We start from the raw sequence: 17,611 nt of genomic DNA, 5'->3' as shown, positions 1-17,611 counted from the left end.
TTTTTAAATAATTATAGGGCTACATGGCACTTATGAAAGAAGATGGAGTTCCTGATGACATGAAAGGAAAAGACAAGATTGTGTTTGGCAACATCCATCAGATTTATGACTGGCACAGAGAGTACGTAAAATCCACATCATGCTTGGGGGTGTGCACACCGCGTCCCCTGCCAGACTGCAGCATGTCAGCAAATGGTGATGTATAGTCATTGGGTCACTTCATCTTATTGCCTGTGTAGCTGGTGGAGGTAGCTGGTGCAAAGAAAATACCGATGGGCCGAAGAGTTTTGCAGTAGCATTTCATGGCCCAAGAAAAATTCTGATCTCCTTTATGCTGGTCCATCCAGGGGGTCCACCAGGGGGCGCTGAGCCTGACTGCCTGGTTCATAGCCTGGGGCTGACCTTGAGCTCCCCTTGGCTTTCTCTGTGCTGCCGTCTTCAGCTACACAGCATGGGTCGTAGTGTGGCCCACCTCATGGGATTTTTGTGAAGTGACGAGTTAATACGCGTGAAGCGCTTAGAGCATCACCTGCGTGGGGTCAGCCTCGATAAAGTGTTTCTAAAGAACTGCATCCACCTCTTGAGTAAATACCAATTACTCTGAGAGGGTCTTGAAGATATTCATTTTCCCAACTCAGTTTTAATGGGAAAAGTAGACATGATTGCCCATGAAAATCAGATTTGATCCCAGCACATGGCCATGCCTGTCCTGATGAGGAGGAGCTCCGTGTGGGAGCCTTCGTCTGCAGAGGTGGTCACCACACCCTTCGGGTCACCTAGCTCCTGTTTTCAAAGATCCTTAATCACCTGGGGATTGCTCTATCCCAGCTACCGATATGATTATGGAACGTTCCAGCCGTCCTCTTCTGTCCCCAATGTGTGGGCAGGCCTCCCGTTCTGTCTTCATGTGCATAACTGCCCGTGAGCCTGGATCATGCTGCCGTCACCTTTCAAACGCAAGTCAGATGCTCACTCCTCCTTGCAGATAACACATGTGAAGGTGCTTTTGAAACTGGAACATATTCTACAAATACAAGGAGTGATTTACATGGTGTATATCAAGTGTTTTCTTATTGCAATACTGACCTCTCCCCGTGGAATGTAAAACCTTGAACACAGGTGCAGGATCTTAATTTTTATGTCTCCTATAATATCTAACTCGGCTGGATTCAGATAAATGATTGGTCAGCTTTAAGAAATAGCACTCTAACATGGCTCTACAGACGGTAGACTTAGTGGAAGTCCACAGCGAATTTAAAAAGGGATACTTGGTGCTATTATCTGACTTCTACTCCCAGCACTGGTTTTTAAGCTGTGACAGGGAAGGGAAAAATAACACAGTGGTCCTGGCTGACCAGACGGAAATTGGCACCCAGTCATTGTGTCTGCCAGGACGTCTGTAGAAGTAGGGGATATTTTAACCCAAAGGTGGACAGTTCAACACAGCATTCATTAGTTTTCAGGTTAATAAAATAACGAGCATAAATGTCAACACATGTAAGTGATAATAAGGTGGGCATACATCTTACAAACAACTGCAGCCAAGAAGATGAACAGTTGCCCACAGCTATTTTATTTCATTGATCATACCTAATTTTGATCTGAATGAGAACTAATATTTATAACCCAGAAGTTGATTTTGATAGGATTTGAGAAAACTTCATGAAATTGTCACAGGTAACATCCAGTGTTTTACATGTTATTTAATTTAAACCTCTTAAAAATCATTATAGAAGAATATGAAACTCAGAGGTACAAGGACCAAGTGTTTGGAAATAAAAATCTATTTGAGACATTTCTTTTTCTCTCACTATGCAACCAGGATATTGTTGCTTGTGTCTTTTTTAAAAAAGATACAAAATGGTAATTACCCAAAGGAAGAGAAGGTTGCCAGTTAAAGAGATGCTATCATTCTGCTTCATCTTTTTTAACTGTGTGTCTCTTTTTGCTTTCTGTCCTAACACAGTGTTTGCTGTGTACATTTCATCTGTTAAGTAAATACTTTACACTTCACAGCAGCTCATGTCCAAACAGACTACTTGAAAATATGAACTACAACCTAAAATTAGAAGGCGAAATTGGAAATGGTTGTAATACTTCTCTCGTTTCAGCTTTTTTTTAGGAGAGTTGGAGAAGTGCCTTGAAGACCCAGAAAAGCTAGGATCCCTTTTTGTGAAACATGTAAGTATAATACTGTTGTTTATATGCTGTTCCGATATTATCAGACTGAAGGCGGACTCGCAGTTTACAGAAAGTACTTTTATGTTAAGAATAAAATCAAACTGCTCAGTGTCAGAGAGTTGTAATCAAAGTCCTCACCAGTTCTTCTACATATGAATGACCTGCCTTCCTGGTTACCCGGCCACAGCTGGCTATTTAATTCACAGCAGTACAGAGTGGTCTGAAGGGGACCAGAGCCAGACCAGAAGCGGGAACATATTGGGGATGTCTGTGGGCAAACAAGTGTTCGGTGGAGACGGTGGCACACCTAGCTGTGCGGTGGGTTTAACAGAATGGCCAAATATATGCATATCTCTAATATAACTGCTAATAGTAATTTGTTTTAAAGGAAAAATTAGTCTTTTCAAAAAATTGTGGCAATAGTTGCAGTTTTGCAAATCTCTTTAATGTCTATCTCAGTGATTTTCAACTGGTGTGCCACAAGAATTTTAAAAACATGCCGTACCTCACTAGTGAGGGGCACTGACCTCTTTTCCCTCAGATTGTCAAATAAAAAATGACAACAGCCAACACAACAGCGGCCATCAGGTGTGAATGCCGTCTTGAACCATAAATATGTAGGTCATATAATAGAGTTGTATCTTACTGGTCACATTACGTAAGAAGGTTGCATCAGATTGGTGAATTTTTGTTTACCAGAAATTCTTATATACAGGTATAGGCATCTGATTTTTTAAAAGGGAGTAGGGAGCAGGGAGCAAAGGGAGTAGGTAATTACTATTATTATTTATTTTTGTAAATCAGTCAAAATTATACTTCTTTTGTCAGATTGACAAAAAATATATATTTGGTGTGCTACAGAACCACAGAGTCTCAGTAACTAGTTTACGTGTGCCATGAGATGAAAAAGGCTGAAAATTGCTGAGCTAGCTTAATAGAAGACAGATGGATTTTTGTATCTACTTATATATTCAATCTATTGTGCTGTTTTTTAGTTAAAATATATGAAAAAAATCCATTCTCCCACAGATCTATGGTTGGAAAGGGCTGAGTATTTTTATAGCCTTTTCAGATAAATACAGTTTTTTTAGACACTGTTGTGTCCCAAAATGTTAAAAAAGATGCATGTCCATGATTGAGTTTTAATAAAATTGATTTCTATTACTTCATAAGGACATTCTGAGGTGAAACTGGAGTTTTTTAATGCAAATGCGTGGTGAGGCGAACATTTGCTAAGGTGCCAACGGTCTCGCCTACCGCTGGTTTTGCACATCAGTGCAAATGGTAGCAGTGCAAGGAGCAAGGGGCAAGTGACATCTTAGTGTTACTTGGAAAATAGTTGTGAAAGACTTCAGGGACCCCAGGGGTGTACACACCACACTTGGAGGTTCACCAGATTAAGGATGGCTCACTGTCTGCTTCTCCCTGCCTTCATATTTGAGACTGAAGAGCGTTTTCTTCCCTACTAAGAACAGACAGGTTTCCTAGGACCATTGGCAGGGTTTGAAGAGGTGGGAGTCATTCTTCCTTTAATATGAAGAACTGTGTTCTTTCACTGCCTCTGGTATTCTGCCAGGTAAAGTGAGGGGTTTGATATATCCGAGGGGGCGACACAGGAGGTCTGTTTTGGGGGCCACGAAGGAGAGGACTGATCTATGTCATGAATCTGGAATGTGCTCCCAAGAGTCTAAATCATACAGTTTTGTTTCAAGAAGGTTTTTTTTCTGAATGTACTGAACATGCATGTGCTCATATATTCTGTTGAACTTCCAGTTGTTTTAACCTGTCTGCCTTTTTCATTCCTAGGAGAGAAGGTTGCACATGTACATAGTTTATTGTCAAAATAAACCAAAGTCTGAGCACATTGTCTCAGAATACATTGATACCTTTTTTGAGGTAAGATCTAAGGTAGAAACAAAGTATTTCTGAATCTTTTGTTATAGTTGCTTTTCAAAACTTTACAAATTGTTACCCAGGAATACTCAGGAAATTAGCCTCACTTATAAGAGTTCTGAACCCATGTTTCTTTCCTATAAATCAGAGAAACAAGTATAAATTCAGTCTGTGATCACATCCTCTGTGATCACATCCCTTAGCATTCAGGAGTCTGAGGTCATTGTGAAAATAGGGTTTTAGGTTTTCTTAAATCTGTTTTAAACTTAAGACTCATTATAAATTCAGAATAATTTGTGATCTACAATTTTAGCCTAAAACTAAAAATACGCGTATGAATGAAAGAAGGCAGTTGAAAGCAGACCTTTACATGAGCATCAAAGACTGTTTTGTAAAACAGCTCAGAAAGGTTAAAGTGTAAACTTTGAACACTCTGAGAAATGGTATACACCAGTTGTCTCTGTGCATTGTGGCCTGTTTTCTCAGTACTTTTACTCTGGTGTAGTTAGCATTTCTGACGAGTGTGAGGACTGAAAAAGTGCCCTTTAAAAGACAACACTTATCTTTTTATCTTCTTTAAACCACAGGACTTAAAGCAGCGCCTTGGCCATAGGCTGCAACTCACAGATTTGTTAATCAAACCAGTGCAGAGAATTATGAAGTACCAGCTGTTACTGAAGGTGAGGACTTGTCAGGGGCGCATTCTGGCATCGTGAGTTGGGTAAGATAAGACGCAGTGAGGGGAGTCTTTTCTGTAAAAACATCTAAAGCAGTCTTGTTATTTTTTAAGTGTTTCAGAATAGGTTTTCTTTTTAATTTAATGAGACACCTTACACTGTTTTCTCAATTTTTCATTTGCATCAAGTTCTGAATCAAAATGTCAAAGTGGCCCTGGCCGGTTTGGCTCAGTGGTTAGAGCGTCGGCCTGCGGTCCTGAGAGACCAGGGTTCGGTTCCCGCTAAGGGCATGTACCTCGGTTGCGGTTTGTCCCCGGCTCTGGTCAGTCATGCGGGTGGCAGCCACTCGATGTGTCCCTTTCACATCGATGTTTCTCTCTCTCTGTTCCTCTCTCTCCCTCCCACTCTACCTGAACAAAAAATGGAAAAATGTCCTTGGGTGAGGATAAAAAAAAAAAATGTCAAAGTGAACCTTTTCCCCACCACAGACCTTTGAATACTAATGCTGTGTCTTCAGCTCTGTTGACCTTACATATTTTCTAATCTTCTTGGAGCCTTAGATAAAATTAAATTTTTAGACCCTGCCTGTTCCTCTCTGTTGGTTCAGCAATAGCCCTTGGTTGATTTAAATTCCTCAGTGCAGCTAAAGGCATAGTCACAGTTTTCCATGATAAAAGTGACAGTTTAAATGTACTGAGATTTCTGCCCTGGCCGGTTTGGCTCAGCGGTTGGAGCGTCGGCCTGCGGTCCAGAGAGACCCGGGTTTGGTTCCCGCTAAGGGCACGTACCTTGGTTGCAGTTTGTCCCCGGCCCTGGTTGGGTTGTGCGGGTGACAGATATTTGATGTGTCCCTTTCACATCAATGTTTCTCTCTCTCTCTCTCCCTCCCACTCTATCTGAACAAAAATGAAAAAAAATGTCCTCGGGTGAGGATTAAAAAAAAAAGAAAGAAAAATGTACTGAGATTTCTTTTGTATACATAAGTCAGAAACTGGGGTTAAAGAGAGGCAAGAGCTTGTCTTGGACTGAAACAGGAACCCTTGCCTGCAGATACAGTGGGTGTGACTTTGCTTTGCTGCAGCTTGATCCACCGGATACCTTTTCCTAGTGAGACTGGGAGGGGAAATGAGAACACAGATCTAAAGCCTTCACCCATTGCCAGGCATGTGACAAAGGTCGGCTGCTGCCGTGCTCATCACCTGCTCGTGTTCTCTCCCTCTTCCTTGCAGGACTTCCTCAAGTACTCCAAAAAAGCCAGCCTGGATACGTCAGAACTAGAGGTATGTATACCCCACTGGTGCACCCAGGTCTCCCCCAGGCTGTCCCTGGAGGGATCTGTCCCTGGGAGGGGCTGTGTGGTGGGTGACGGTGGGTCTGGCCACCACCTGGATGTGCCCCTGCATGCAGGAGGGCAGGAGGGGGAGGGACTGGAGTCGGAGGTGTGCTGTGGGTTGGCACAGCAGTTTTCCCAGAAGGAGCTGACCGACTCTGCTTTGTCCCGCCCAGAGAGCTGTGGAAGTCATGTGCATAGTGCCCAAGCGGTGCAACGACATGATGAACGTGGGGCGGCTGCAAGGATTCGACGTAATGCGCTGCTGTTCTTTGAACCTGCCCCTCTGGCTTCCGTCACTCCCCGTGTCGCGTTATTTATCTGCCTGTGTGGGAAGCTGATCCTTTTTGCTTGGTTTTCTGTCTTCTCTCACTTTACTTCAAAGTGATTGATATTTTCTTTCAACTCCTTTTTGGTGCATTTCATTTGCTTTCTTGGGACCTTTCTGTGCTCAAAGCACAGTGCCTTGTGGCGGAAACAGGCAGGACGCTGCTTTGTCTCCTGGGCCCTCTGCTGCCTCAGATCGGGGTTTAATTCCCCAGCAGGTAGTGGGAGCAGGGGGGCTGCCCGTCAGTCATCCGGGAGCTTGACTTCAGGGTCCCGGTGTTCATCGTTAGTCTAACATACTTTGCTGTGAGTTGTCAGACAACTCGTATTACATATTACCTACTAGTATCCTCAAGATATTTCAGAACCAGCAACTTTTTAAAATTTGACTATTGAAGAAGGGGAGGGAAGAAGTTTTTACTTTTCTTACCTACTGTTTTCAAGTTCTTTTGCTGTGGTTCTCAGAAAAGCACACACAGAACCTCCCAGAGAGCTTCTGAAAACACAGATTTGTGTGCGTCTCCCTGGGCCCTGCTGGTGGGTGTTGGGACTGCGCCTGGACAGCCCCTGTTCCCGGGGAGCTGGACACTTGAGATCCTCATTCAGCCTGTGATTGTAACTGAGGCCAGTGGTGTATACAGAAGCTGGCAAGAATTTCATTTAGATAGCTCTTCTCTTTGGGGCTTAGAACTCATGATAATAAAAAAAATTTTTTTAACTCTTTAAATTAGTAGAAGAAATAGAGAGGATTTGGTGGGAGGGAATCTAAAGAAAAGAGAACTTCCTGTATCTTAAATTACAATGCAATGTTTTCTTCTCCTCTTCCTTTGCCCCTGTTTCCTTGTTTTAGGGTAAAATTGTTGCCCAGGGCAAGCTGCTCTTACAAGATACATTCTTGGTCACAGACCAAGACACGGGGCTTCTGCCTCGCTGCAAAGAGAGGCGGGTTTTCCTCTTCGAGCAGATCGTCATCTTCAGTGAGCCACTGGATAAAAAAAAGGGCTTCTCCATGCCAGGATTCTTGTTCAAGAACAGTATCAAGGTAATGTGTGTTCGCATGTTTTCTCGTGTGCTAACGTGCCCATCACACGGATGGAATGTCTCCTTTTTTTTATTATTATTATTATTATTTCTTATCCTCATCCAAAGATATTTTTCCATTGATTTTTAGATAGAGTGGAAGGGAGGGAGGAGGGTGGGAGGGGGGAGAGAGAGAGAGAAACAATGATGTGAGAGAGACACATTGATTGGTTGCCTCCTGCATGACCCCAACCAGGGCCAGGGATCAAACCTGCAATCCAAGTTTATGCCCTTGACTGGAATTGAACTCATGACTGTGGGCCAAAGCTCTTAACCACTGAGCCAAACCAGCCAGGGCTGGAAGGTCTCCTTTTTAATGATGACATGCCCTGATACTTTGTGTATTAAATATTCAACGTTTGAGAACCTTTAAATTTACTGCACCTGTCTGCTGTCTGTATTCTCCAGTGGCTGATGTCTTACACGCTTCTGTGTGACCACAGCCGCTCTTTTCACATGATGAAGACTTGCCCCGGTTGGTTTTGTGTCCTGCCTTCTCTAGGACCATGCACAACTACTTAAATCCAGAGGCACAGGTCTGGAGTGTTGTTCATGGCCAGAGCCGAGAGCTAGCCCTGCAGCTCGCTCTCGCCTGCGTTCAGCAAGGACAGCCAGTGCACGCAGGGGGCCGGGCATGGAGGCTCAGGCAGTCTGGGGCCTGGCATGGCTTGCTCTCTGATAGAAGAAAATGACAAATAAAATAATTGCTAATGGCCCTGAGTCCTATAAAGGGGACAAACCAAGAAACCAAGGATGAGATAGAGAAAAGCAGAGGAGGTGGCCTGGTGTCCCAGCAGATGGGAGATACAGACACACCCCCAACCCCTTGCCCCCATTTCTTTCTGCCTCTGCAGCTGTGGAGGTCCCGGGGTCAGAAGGGAGACATGCTCCTATTAGCCAAAGTCACCCAAAAAAGTTTAATAATGAAATTAAAATAAGGGAGACATACTTCCTTGTGTTAGCACTTCCTGCCCTAAGCTGACAGGGTCCCTCTTAGGAACAAAGAGCCTCTTAGACCCTCTGAGTGAGCCCTGAGGCCTCGGCACACAGGTGGGGCGCCACACATGCCCTCTTCCATCCAGCTCCCCACTTGGGCCTCTGCTGGCCACCTCCAGCACCTCCCTGTGCCCTCTTGCTTTGGGCTGGGGTACGGCCTTCTGCCCACACGTATGTGGGGCGGCATTAGAGCCGGGTGGCATGAAGCTGAGCTGCAGGGCCTGTCCCGTCCCACACCACCCTCCAGCCCCTCACCCAGCCATTTGGGCCCCTGCCGTGGTCATCACTGTACACCTTTCCATCACCTGCACTTCTCACCCATTCTTTCCATAAGTCTCTTGACGGAAAATCACTCCATTGCCATAGAAATTCTCTTTATGCGCTAATTTACATATTCTGCTTCAGGAACGTCATTTTACATATTTTCATGCATGTCACACACAGCTTGATAGCACGAGTTATAGTAATCAAGATTTTTTTTCCCCATCCTCACCAGAGGACATTTTTCCATATTTTGTTCAGATAGAGTGGGAGGGAGAGAGAGGAAGAGAGAGAGAGAAACATCGACGTGAAAGGGACACATCAAGTGGTTGCCACCCGCACAACCCAACCAGGGCTGGGGACAAACTGCAACCGAGGTACATGCCCTTAGCGGGAACCGAACCCGGGTCTCTCTGGACCACAGGTCGACGCTCTAACCGCTAAGCCAAACCAGCCAGGGCTAGTAATCAAGATTTTTAAATGGTCTCATTTTCTTCCTGGGGAAGTGATTAAACACTGGGTCATTTTATAGGCGTTTTGAAAACAAGTACTCCCAGGCCCGTATTTCTAGTTAATTGGTCAAGCTACTAGTTAAACTTCTGGTAATCCCCATGTACTAAAGTGTGGTTGTTTTGATTTTGACATAGGTGAACTTTGCACCTGACCGGTAGGAATAAATCTGTTTCATTTTTTTTTATTGTAAAATACACATAAAAATGTACAGCCTTAACCATTTTTAGGTACATGGTTCAGTGGCAGTAAGTACATTCGTGTGTTGTATAGCCGTGAACACCATCCTCCTCCAGGACTCTCCTTGCAAACCAGACCTTCATACTCACTCAATACCACCCCCGTCCCACTCCCCAGCCCTGCGTGACTGCCATTCTGCGTTCTGTCCCTGCGAATTTGACTCCTCTAGGGACCTGGTTAGTGGGATCATAACAGTGTTTGTCTTTTGATGACAGGCTTCTTTCACTGAGCAGGTGTCCTCCGGGTCAACCATGTGGCAGTGTGTGTCAGAACGTCCTTCTTGTTAAGACTGAACAGTGTTCCACTGTATGGCTAGACCCCACTGTGTTCGACATTCGTCTGTTGATGGACACCTGGGTTGCTTCCGCCTTGTGGCCATCGGGAATAATGCTTTCGTGTTTTCCAGGTGAGTTGCCTTTGCCTGGAGGAAAATGTAGAAAGTGATCCCTGTAAATTTGCTCTGACATCAAGGACGGGAGACATGGTGGAGACCTTCGTTCTGCATTCATCCAGTCCAAGTGTCCGGCAAACGTGGATCCACGAAATCAACCAAATTTTAGAAAACCAGCGCAATTTTTTAAATGGTAATGTATGCTCTGCTTTCTTTTCCTAATGTGCACGTTTCTGTTCGACTGGTGGCCTCGCTGTCCAGGCTCTCAGCATCCCCTTCTCCACAGCCACTCTGGGGCAGGTGCTGCTGTTCCACTTCACAGACGAGGAAGCCGAGCTCGGACTGGATGTGTAATCTGCCCGTCCCACTAATTGTTGGTGGCAGAGTCGGGATTCTGAGAGCCAGGCAGCAGGTGGAATTGGAGACATTCTCAAGGCAGCTTTAAAAATTGTGTTCGGCCCTGGCTGGTTTGATTCAGGGGTTAGAGTGTCAGCCTGTGGACTGAAGGGTCACAGGTTCAATTCCCGGTCAAGGGCACGTACCTGGTTTGTAGGTTTGATCTCCAGCCCTTCCATCGCCGGCCCTGGTTGGGGTCATGCAGGAGGCAACCAATCGATGTCTTTCTCACATTGATGTTTCTCTCTCTCTCTCTCTCTCTCTTTCTCCCCCTTCCACTCTATCTAAAAAAAAAATCAATGGAAAAATATCCTCGGGTGAGGATTAATAAAAAATAAAATAAATAAAATAAATTGTGTTCAATTGCATTACACACCCTCACCTCTCTCCTCCATTGAAAAACAAGAAGTTTTTGCCTCTGCGCTTCCATGACATGAGCGGTTGCAGGGGAGCAGCTGACCCTCCATTGCAGATGATGACTGTCACTGCTGACCAACTCTGGTTTTAATTTTTTTTTCTTTATTGATTTTAGAGAGAGGAAGGGAAAGGGAGAGAGAGATAGAAACATCGATGAGAGAGAACATCGATTGGCCGGCCGCCACCTGCATGTCCCCCACTTGGGATCTGACCCACAGCCTGGGCATCTGTCCTGACCAGGAATTGAACTGGCGACCTCTTGTGGTGCGTGGGTCATCGCGCAACCACCGAGCCACACCGGCTGGGCAACTCTGCTTTTAATTCAGTGATCACTGAAGACCTCTAAGAATTCAGTTAGAAGCTAAATATTTAATGTCTTTTTCTCCATGTTCATGGTCAGTGTCTGTGCCCCAGTCCAATAGTCTGCTGTAGTTTCTCTGTGACCACAAAACCACCTTCACAACTTGCATGACATTCAAGAGCCAGGAGCACAGGCGCCCAGTGAGCAGTCGAGTCACGTGGCATCTTGGGCCACGAGTGATGAGCTGCCTGGGTGTTAACACCAAGCTCCTGTCCAGATTCTAGGTGGATCATGTTTCACGTTTGCAGTTAGAGTTAAATGCGTGGGTCCAGGGACAGCGGTTCCTGTGCATGGAGGGGAACCGCTCACTCTGACAGTGAGTAAATGCAGTGAGATCTCTTGTAACGCGTTGCTCTTAAAAGCTGTATTGAATGCCCATCTAGAGCATGTAACTGTTGAAAGGTCTCTAAACTTTTACCTTCTTTATTTTTTAATCCTCACCTAAGAATATGTTAGATAGATAGATAGATAGACAGACAGATAGATAGATAGATTTTAGAGAGAGAGGAAGGGAGATGGGAAGGAGAGAGAAAATCAATGTGAGAGAGAAACATCAATCTGGTGCCTCCCGTACACACCCCGACCGGGGAGCAGACCTGCAGCCCTTTGGCACACAGAGCCACACTGGCCAGGGCTTACCTTTAAAGTTAAGTGAACTGCCTCCAAGTTGCCAGCATGAGTCGACCAAGCTGTTACAGTTCACTGGACCCTCAATCAAGGCTGTGATAATACCGGTATCAGAGTCAACTAGCTCAGGAATGGAGCGGGAGCCCTGGCCAAGTTCGCACCCTCCTCTCTCCCCCTCGATTCCTGTGGGAGGCCGTGGCCGACGCGCAGTTGGAGAAATGTCGTTTGGCCCCAGGATGCTTTTTTACACATGCCTGATGCCTCCCAGGCAGGAAGGGCTATGTCTGTCTGTTGTACTTCTCAAAGGTTTTTACGCTTTAATGATTTGCGTTAGTGTTTCCATATATCTTATTTGGCATGTTTCCTGCAGATGATTGTGTAACAAACTAAATCACAAACTAAAACTGAGAAACGAGACAGCTTCATGACCCACGGGGTTTGTGAAGCTCTCCACACCACCACCCCCCCACCCCACCCCACCCCCGTCTCTCATGTCCAGTCTGTAAAACAGAGACGGTCCATACCCCACCTCTTCCCTGGTGACCAGGGTTCCTCAGCTCCCAGCCAGGTCCCTCTGCCACAGCTGGACTAAACTGCCCCAGCACAGGAGCCAACGGTGCTGTGGAGCCGCAGGCGGGTCTCCCTGGCAGTGCAAGGCCTCTGGTTGACACTGGCAGTTTGCCCAGGATCCTCCCGCCAATTCGACTCCTTTCTTCTTGGCAGGGGGGCTAAGGCTCTGCTTGCTGCTCCCAGGGAAATTACAGTCTCCTGCACCCTTGTCCTCATTCTCTCTGTCCTGCTCCGTTGGCCTTCGCCCCCACCCACTCGCACAGGCCTGCTTCCCTCCGTGGAGGCCATTTGACTTGCTCATCAACAGGGCGAGAGCACTGAAGATCCTTTCCTTTGCTGGTGGGTGGTGTCCGTCTGCTGGCTCCAGGACGGGCAGGTGCTTGTAGGTTACAAGGACGACTGTGATGGATTACCCTACACCAACGGGATTATACCATGTTCCTTTCTTATGCCCCATGGTCACACTTTTCTAGATGTCCTAACTGAGTCTTGCATATTTTACAGCCTTGACATCGCCGATCGAGTATCAGAGGAACCACAGCGGGGGCGGCGGCGGGGGCGGCGGCGGCGGGGCGCCCGGCGGCAGTGGTGGCAGCAACCACGGCAGTGGCCCCAGCAGCTGCAGTGTCCTCCCCAGCTCGAGCAGAAGCAGACCCTCCCGGATCCCCCAGCCTGTCAGACACCACTCCCCCGTGCTGGTCTCCTCTGCAGCCTCAAGCCAGGCAGAGGCAGACAAGATGTCAGGTATGTCACCTCCCGGCCCTTCACTGCCTCCTCCCAGCAGCAGCCTCGCGCTGGAGGCCGGCCCCAGCCAGCCCGGCAGGCATCCCCCCAGCGGGCAGTCCGAAGGTTCTGAGAGAGAAGCGGAGCAGATCCCCAAGATGAAAGTGATTGAGAGCCCCAGGAAGCCCACCGGGAACACTACAGGCGCCAGCCAGGATGTCAATGCCAAGGAGGCTCGGGCCCACCCGGAGGACAGCCGCGCGAGGAGTGGCCTGGGCTCCCTGTCCCTGGGAAAGCCCAGGCCCGGGGCCATCTCACCACTGAACTCTCCTCTCTCCACCGTGTTCCCTTCTCCGCTGGGCAAGGAGCCCTTTCCCCCCAGCAGCCCCCTGCAGAAGGGGGGCTCTTTCTGGAGCTCCATCCCGGCCTCCCCTGCCAGCCGGCCGGGCTCCTTCACCTTCCCTGGGGACAGTGACTCCCTGCAGCGGCAGGCGCACCGCCACGCGGCCCCCAGCAAGGACACGGACCGCATGAGCACGTGCTCCTCGGCCAGCGAGCAGTCCGTGCAGTCCACCCAGAGCAACGGGGTAAGAACGCCTGGCAGCCTGCGCCCGCCCGCCCCACTGCCTCTGTCCCGCCAGCTCTTCTAAACTTCCCATCGCTGCCGCTCTCCGTACTAACTCCGGGCGCTCCGTGCCGCGCTGCAGTAGCCGGCTCCTCGGCCCTCTCTGCACCGACCGCTAGACACACCTGTAGCTCTGTGTATGCGTGTCCGCCGTCCGCAGGCCTGGACGGGCCCCAGCGCTAGCCGACACGATGGCCTCCTAACCCCCTGCTCCGGGACAGCGCTGCTCTCGTGTCTACTAACTCGCTCTCTGCTTTGTGTCTCCTTAACATGGGAAAGCCGATCGTTAACCTTCTGAATGCAGCATCTGTACGTCTTTTCCGTTTTCCGACCAGCAGGCTCTCTGGGAACTTTCTTTTAGTCCCTGCCTTCCTCACACGTTTGTTTGTTTTTTTTAGAGGAGTCAGTGTCCCTGCTGTCTACCTCCTACTTAATTTGAAACCTATACTGATAAGCTTTTTACTCATCGCTTGGTCGTGCTCTTTTTTGCCTTAAATTATCTTTGCAGCATTTTTGACTCATCTGCTGAAAAAAAAAAAAACCCTCAAGAAAACTTCCAACTGCTACTCAAAGCAAACCAAGCTGACAAAATGGGGGGAAGGAGTCTCTCCAGTGGAAATATTTGCTCCCCCCACAGTTTCACTCTGGAAGAGAGAGACTGCTTTAGGGCTTCTGCAGATGGGGCTCCTGCCAACCGCTGGGAGCAGAGGCCCAGGAGGCTGGAGAGGGAGCGAGTCTTCATTCTGTCCAGCAGGGGGCGCAGCGCGGACTGCGGTGCTCCGGGCATCCTCGCCCTCATTTTGCCTGTCACCCATGTTGTGATCTCAAGCAGAAGGGTTGCCAGGGTGGCAATTTTCCCCATTTCGTGGCCTCCTCACGCTCCTACCCAACTGTTTCCTACATCGTAGATGGCCTGACCCATAACACCTTCCTGAAGGCATGCGTGAGGGAATACAACTGTTCTAATGAGTGTATGTTTGATTGCTTTATAAATTTTTAAATCCATTTCCCTAAAAGGGTGTGTGTCTCTCTTTATAAAAAAAAAAAAGTCTGGCTTATGCATGTCTCTCTCTCCTCTGGACTTCTATTAATTCCTTGTTCGGGTTGACTTGCCTTATCCTTTCCTCCTATTTTTTTATGTATTTTGTTAAACTCTATATTTAATTGAGGAAGAAATTAGGAAATGGGTCTTGGTCCATTTATTTACCCTGAGTCTTATTCTCAAATTCAAGTAACCGTGCAGGCTTCCTCTGCAGTGGCCATCACTATATCCGTGTTAGGGGTGTCTCACCCCGTCCTGCAGAGCAGCTGGGCCCCGTTGTGAGGTCTGCATGCTTGGTGTGCAGGTGAGAATGCAGTTCAGCCAGAGGAGAAGATGCAGAGGGCCCGGTGCCCCACCTAGTTGATTACCCGAATGCAAGCCTATTTCACAGCTGTGACCTCCCACAAAATCAAGCAGGGAGCATCCTGGGAGCTCAGCCCAAACAGGACACTTTGCCCTAAGCACCCAAGGAGTTCTCCGAGTCTGTGTTTCAGAACGAACACCCAGGTGCTCCAGCATAGGAGCCCATGCTGGTCCCCGGTGCCCGTCAGTGCCCATGCATGGCTGCCACCTGGCTCTGTCCCAGGATGTTCACTCTGACACACAGGTCCAGTCATGAGCGGCACACAGTCCAGCAAGTTGTGGGTGGCTCCTCTTATTTCTGTCTTTCACTTTCTTTTATGTGGCAGGTAACGTGGAAATTGCCAGTGTTTTTGATGAGTCAGTGAGTCAGAATGCCTTACGGAAATGCCCTAGAGGCCTAGGAAGACCCCAGAGGCCTCAGATGGGGATTTGTCCTCTGGACTCTGAAGTTTTTCAGTTAAAAGGAACCATGGCCCTGCCCTGCTCCCACCTATTTGGGCTGTCTTATCCCCTGGCTGGTCGGCAGTGCCTCCTTCCTCTTGACCACTTCCTTGGAGCCGTCTGCGGTCACAGCCCAGCAGCTGTGCCTAACCCATGTCCCAGGTTCTTCTTCCTCCTTTATATGGGCACCTTCTGGAAAGTTCTACAGAGAACAGGAGTGGGGTAGATGTGGATCAACCCAAACAGCTATTGTGCCAGCCTCCAAATGTGGGCGCACAACCTCCTTGCACACGTCCAGCTGGGCAGCAGTTGAAGTGCAGCCTGCCTGTCTCTCAGAGGCCATGCGACCTGCACACACTCCTAACCTCCCATTCCATAGGGGTGATGATCCTGCCCACTGGCAGGGTGGCCGTGAGCATTAAATGAGATAGATTTTAGATGCCTAATACTTAGCCTGGCACATTGAAAGTTATCAGAGTATACCAATAGCTACTATGACTGGAAGAATACTCAAATTATGAGACACATCCTGGCATGCTGTTCCCAAAATCAGCTGTGCCACAGCTGATTTTCTGTTTATATTTTCTCGCAAATTTGGCTTTGTAATCTTCGGGTATATAAGGTGGAACATGAAAATACATACTAAATGGATAAAACTGTATAAATGAGTATGCAAAGGCCAAAACCCAACAAAGACAGCATGGGCGCCCACGAGGGTCAGGAACGCACAGCCGTCTCCTCGGTGACACAGGAATGACTGCTCAGCCCTCCGGTGTGCTTAATTCAGACATCACTGCGGGTCTAGATTCAGAGCCTAACCTTGGATTTCCAGCGTGCTGGCTTGTTCATGGCGGTCAGCCTCCTGCCCCAGCATGTCCTGACGCCAGCCCAGTAGCCCAGAGCTGACAGGATGTGGCCGGGTTGTCTGACACTCACTGCTGCACTGACCCAGGACCTGTCCCCAGTGTACGAGAGCCTGGCTGAGGCTAGCATCTTCAGAGTTCTGGGGATCCATGCACGTCCAAACAGCATCGTTGGTGGAAGCACTGAGAGCAAGCTGATGGGAGCAGGGCACCTGATGCCATTCCCCGTGTCCAGACTCGTGAGAGAGAGGATTGGGCAAGACGTAGTTCAGGGTCTGACAGTGGTCTTAGCTTCCTCCTCCTCCTCCCCTGGAGCAAATAGGTTACTTGGTAAATGACAGCTTGAGACAAATACTGCCATTTGTGTTTCTTCTACTTGCCAGCCACTCAGCTTGTGGCCCGGGTATGTGGCCTTAAATGATCTTTGACTTTTGCAATTTTGCCTCGCTGACTGTTACTGAACATGTATTGAGTGCCCGCTGTGTGTCAGTCACTCTGCTGGACACCGAAGACCCAGTAGTAACCCAGAGAGAGCAGGTACTGCTGGGGCTGCAGGTTAAGGGTGGGGTAGGCTTCACTTGCGAGGGTCTGTTCCTGAAGCTTCGGTCTCAGGGCCAGTGGGGTAGGCTGTGATGATGTGTTCCCAAGGCCACAGTGCCTTCGGGACACTTGGATCGTGAAGCTATGAGAGGGTCATCCACCAAGGGACGCGGAGAGGAGGCAAAGCAGCTGTCTCTAAGAGCAGAGTAGTGGTCGATTTACTTGTGAGGTGTTCAGCATTCTTTTGGAAGGGGAAACGAGGTGGAAATGATTAGTTGTGCCAGCAACTTGGCCGGATCCTGGAATACGCATTCTCAATGAACTCTGTATCTGGAGGACTCGGGGGCTTCTCCAGGATCTCATCTGTCAGTGAGCTGAAGGGCTACTGTGTGCAGCTTTTTAATGTAATAGCACTTTTTAAACTAGCGTGATGGTCGCTGTGACGTAGGTGGGACCCAGCATGGCCATAAGACCTGAGGCGTTCCTCAAAGGGGCACGGAAATGATTTTGGGCTAAAGTAATGGAACTGAAATAAAAGCTTCCAAATGTAAACTGTCATCATTGCATTGATTTCTTTTTTTTTTTTTTTAGATTGTTTCTAACTTGCTTTCTAGAGAAACTCTGGTGTTTAGTTATTGAAAAAGCACAAAGTTAGCTAAAGAGAGTGTGGCGTCCCCCACGCCGGTGAGCTGTGCTCCGAGTCGTCCTGCGGCGATGCACACCGAGCGAGCTCACGTTACCGCCCCGTTTCAGTCCC

The 17,611-nt window shown here is 48.0% G+C and overlaps 1 protein-coding gene across 1 annotated transcript in view; it reads left to right on the top strand.

Moving 5' to 3' along the window:
• Nucleotides 1-17,611, top strand: part of TRIO (trio Rho guanine nucleotide exchange factor) — a 342,804-nt gene that overhangs the window by 313,592 nt on the left and 11,601 nt on the right. The window contains exons 40-48 of the mRNA XM_036280916.1: nt 18-121; nt 2,112-2,181; nt 3,988-4,077; nt 4,662-4,754; nt 5,981-6,031; nt 6,258-6,335; nt 7,259-7,450; nt 9,902-10,079; nt 12,762-13,567. Of these exons, the coding sequence (XP_036136809.1) occupies nt 18-121; nt 2,112-2,181; nt 3,988-4,077; nt 4,662-4,754; nt 5,981-6,031; nt 6,258-6,335; nt 7,259-7,450; nt 9,902-10,079; nt 12,762-13,567 (1,662 nt within the window). The remainder of the gene's footprint in view (nt 1-17; nt 122-2,111; nt 2,182-3,987; nt 4,078-4,661; nt 4,755-5,980; nt 6,032-6,257; nt 6,336-7,258; nt 7,451-9,901; nt 10,080-12,761; nt 13,568-17,611) is intronic.

The sequence above is a fragment of the Molossus molossus genome, unplaced genomic scaffold (genome assembly GCF_014108415.1).
Source record: "Molossus molossus isolate mMolMol1 unplaced genomic scaffold, mMolMol1.p scaffold_m16_p_3, whole genome shotgun sequence".
NCBI lineage: Eukaryota > Metazoa > Chordata > Mammalia > Chiroptera > Molossidae > Molossus > Molossus molossus.
This window is presented reverse-complemented; position numbering and strand designations above follow the sequence as displayed.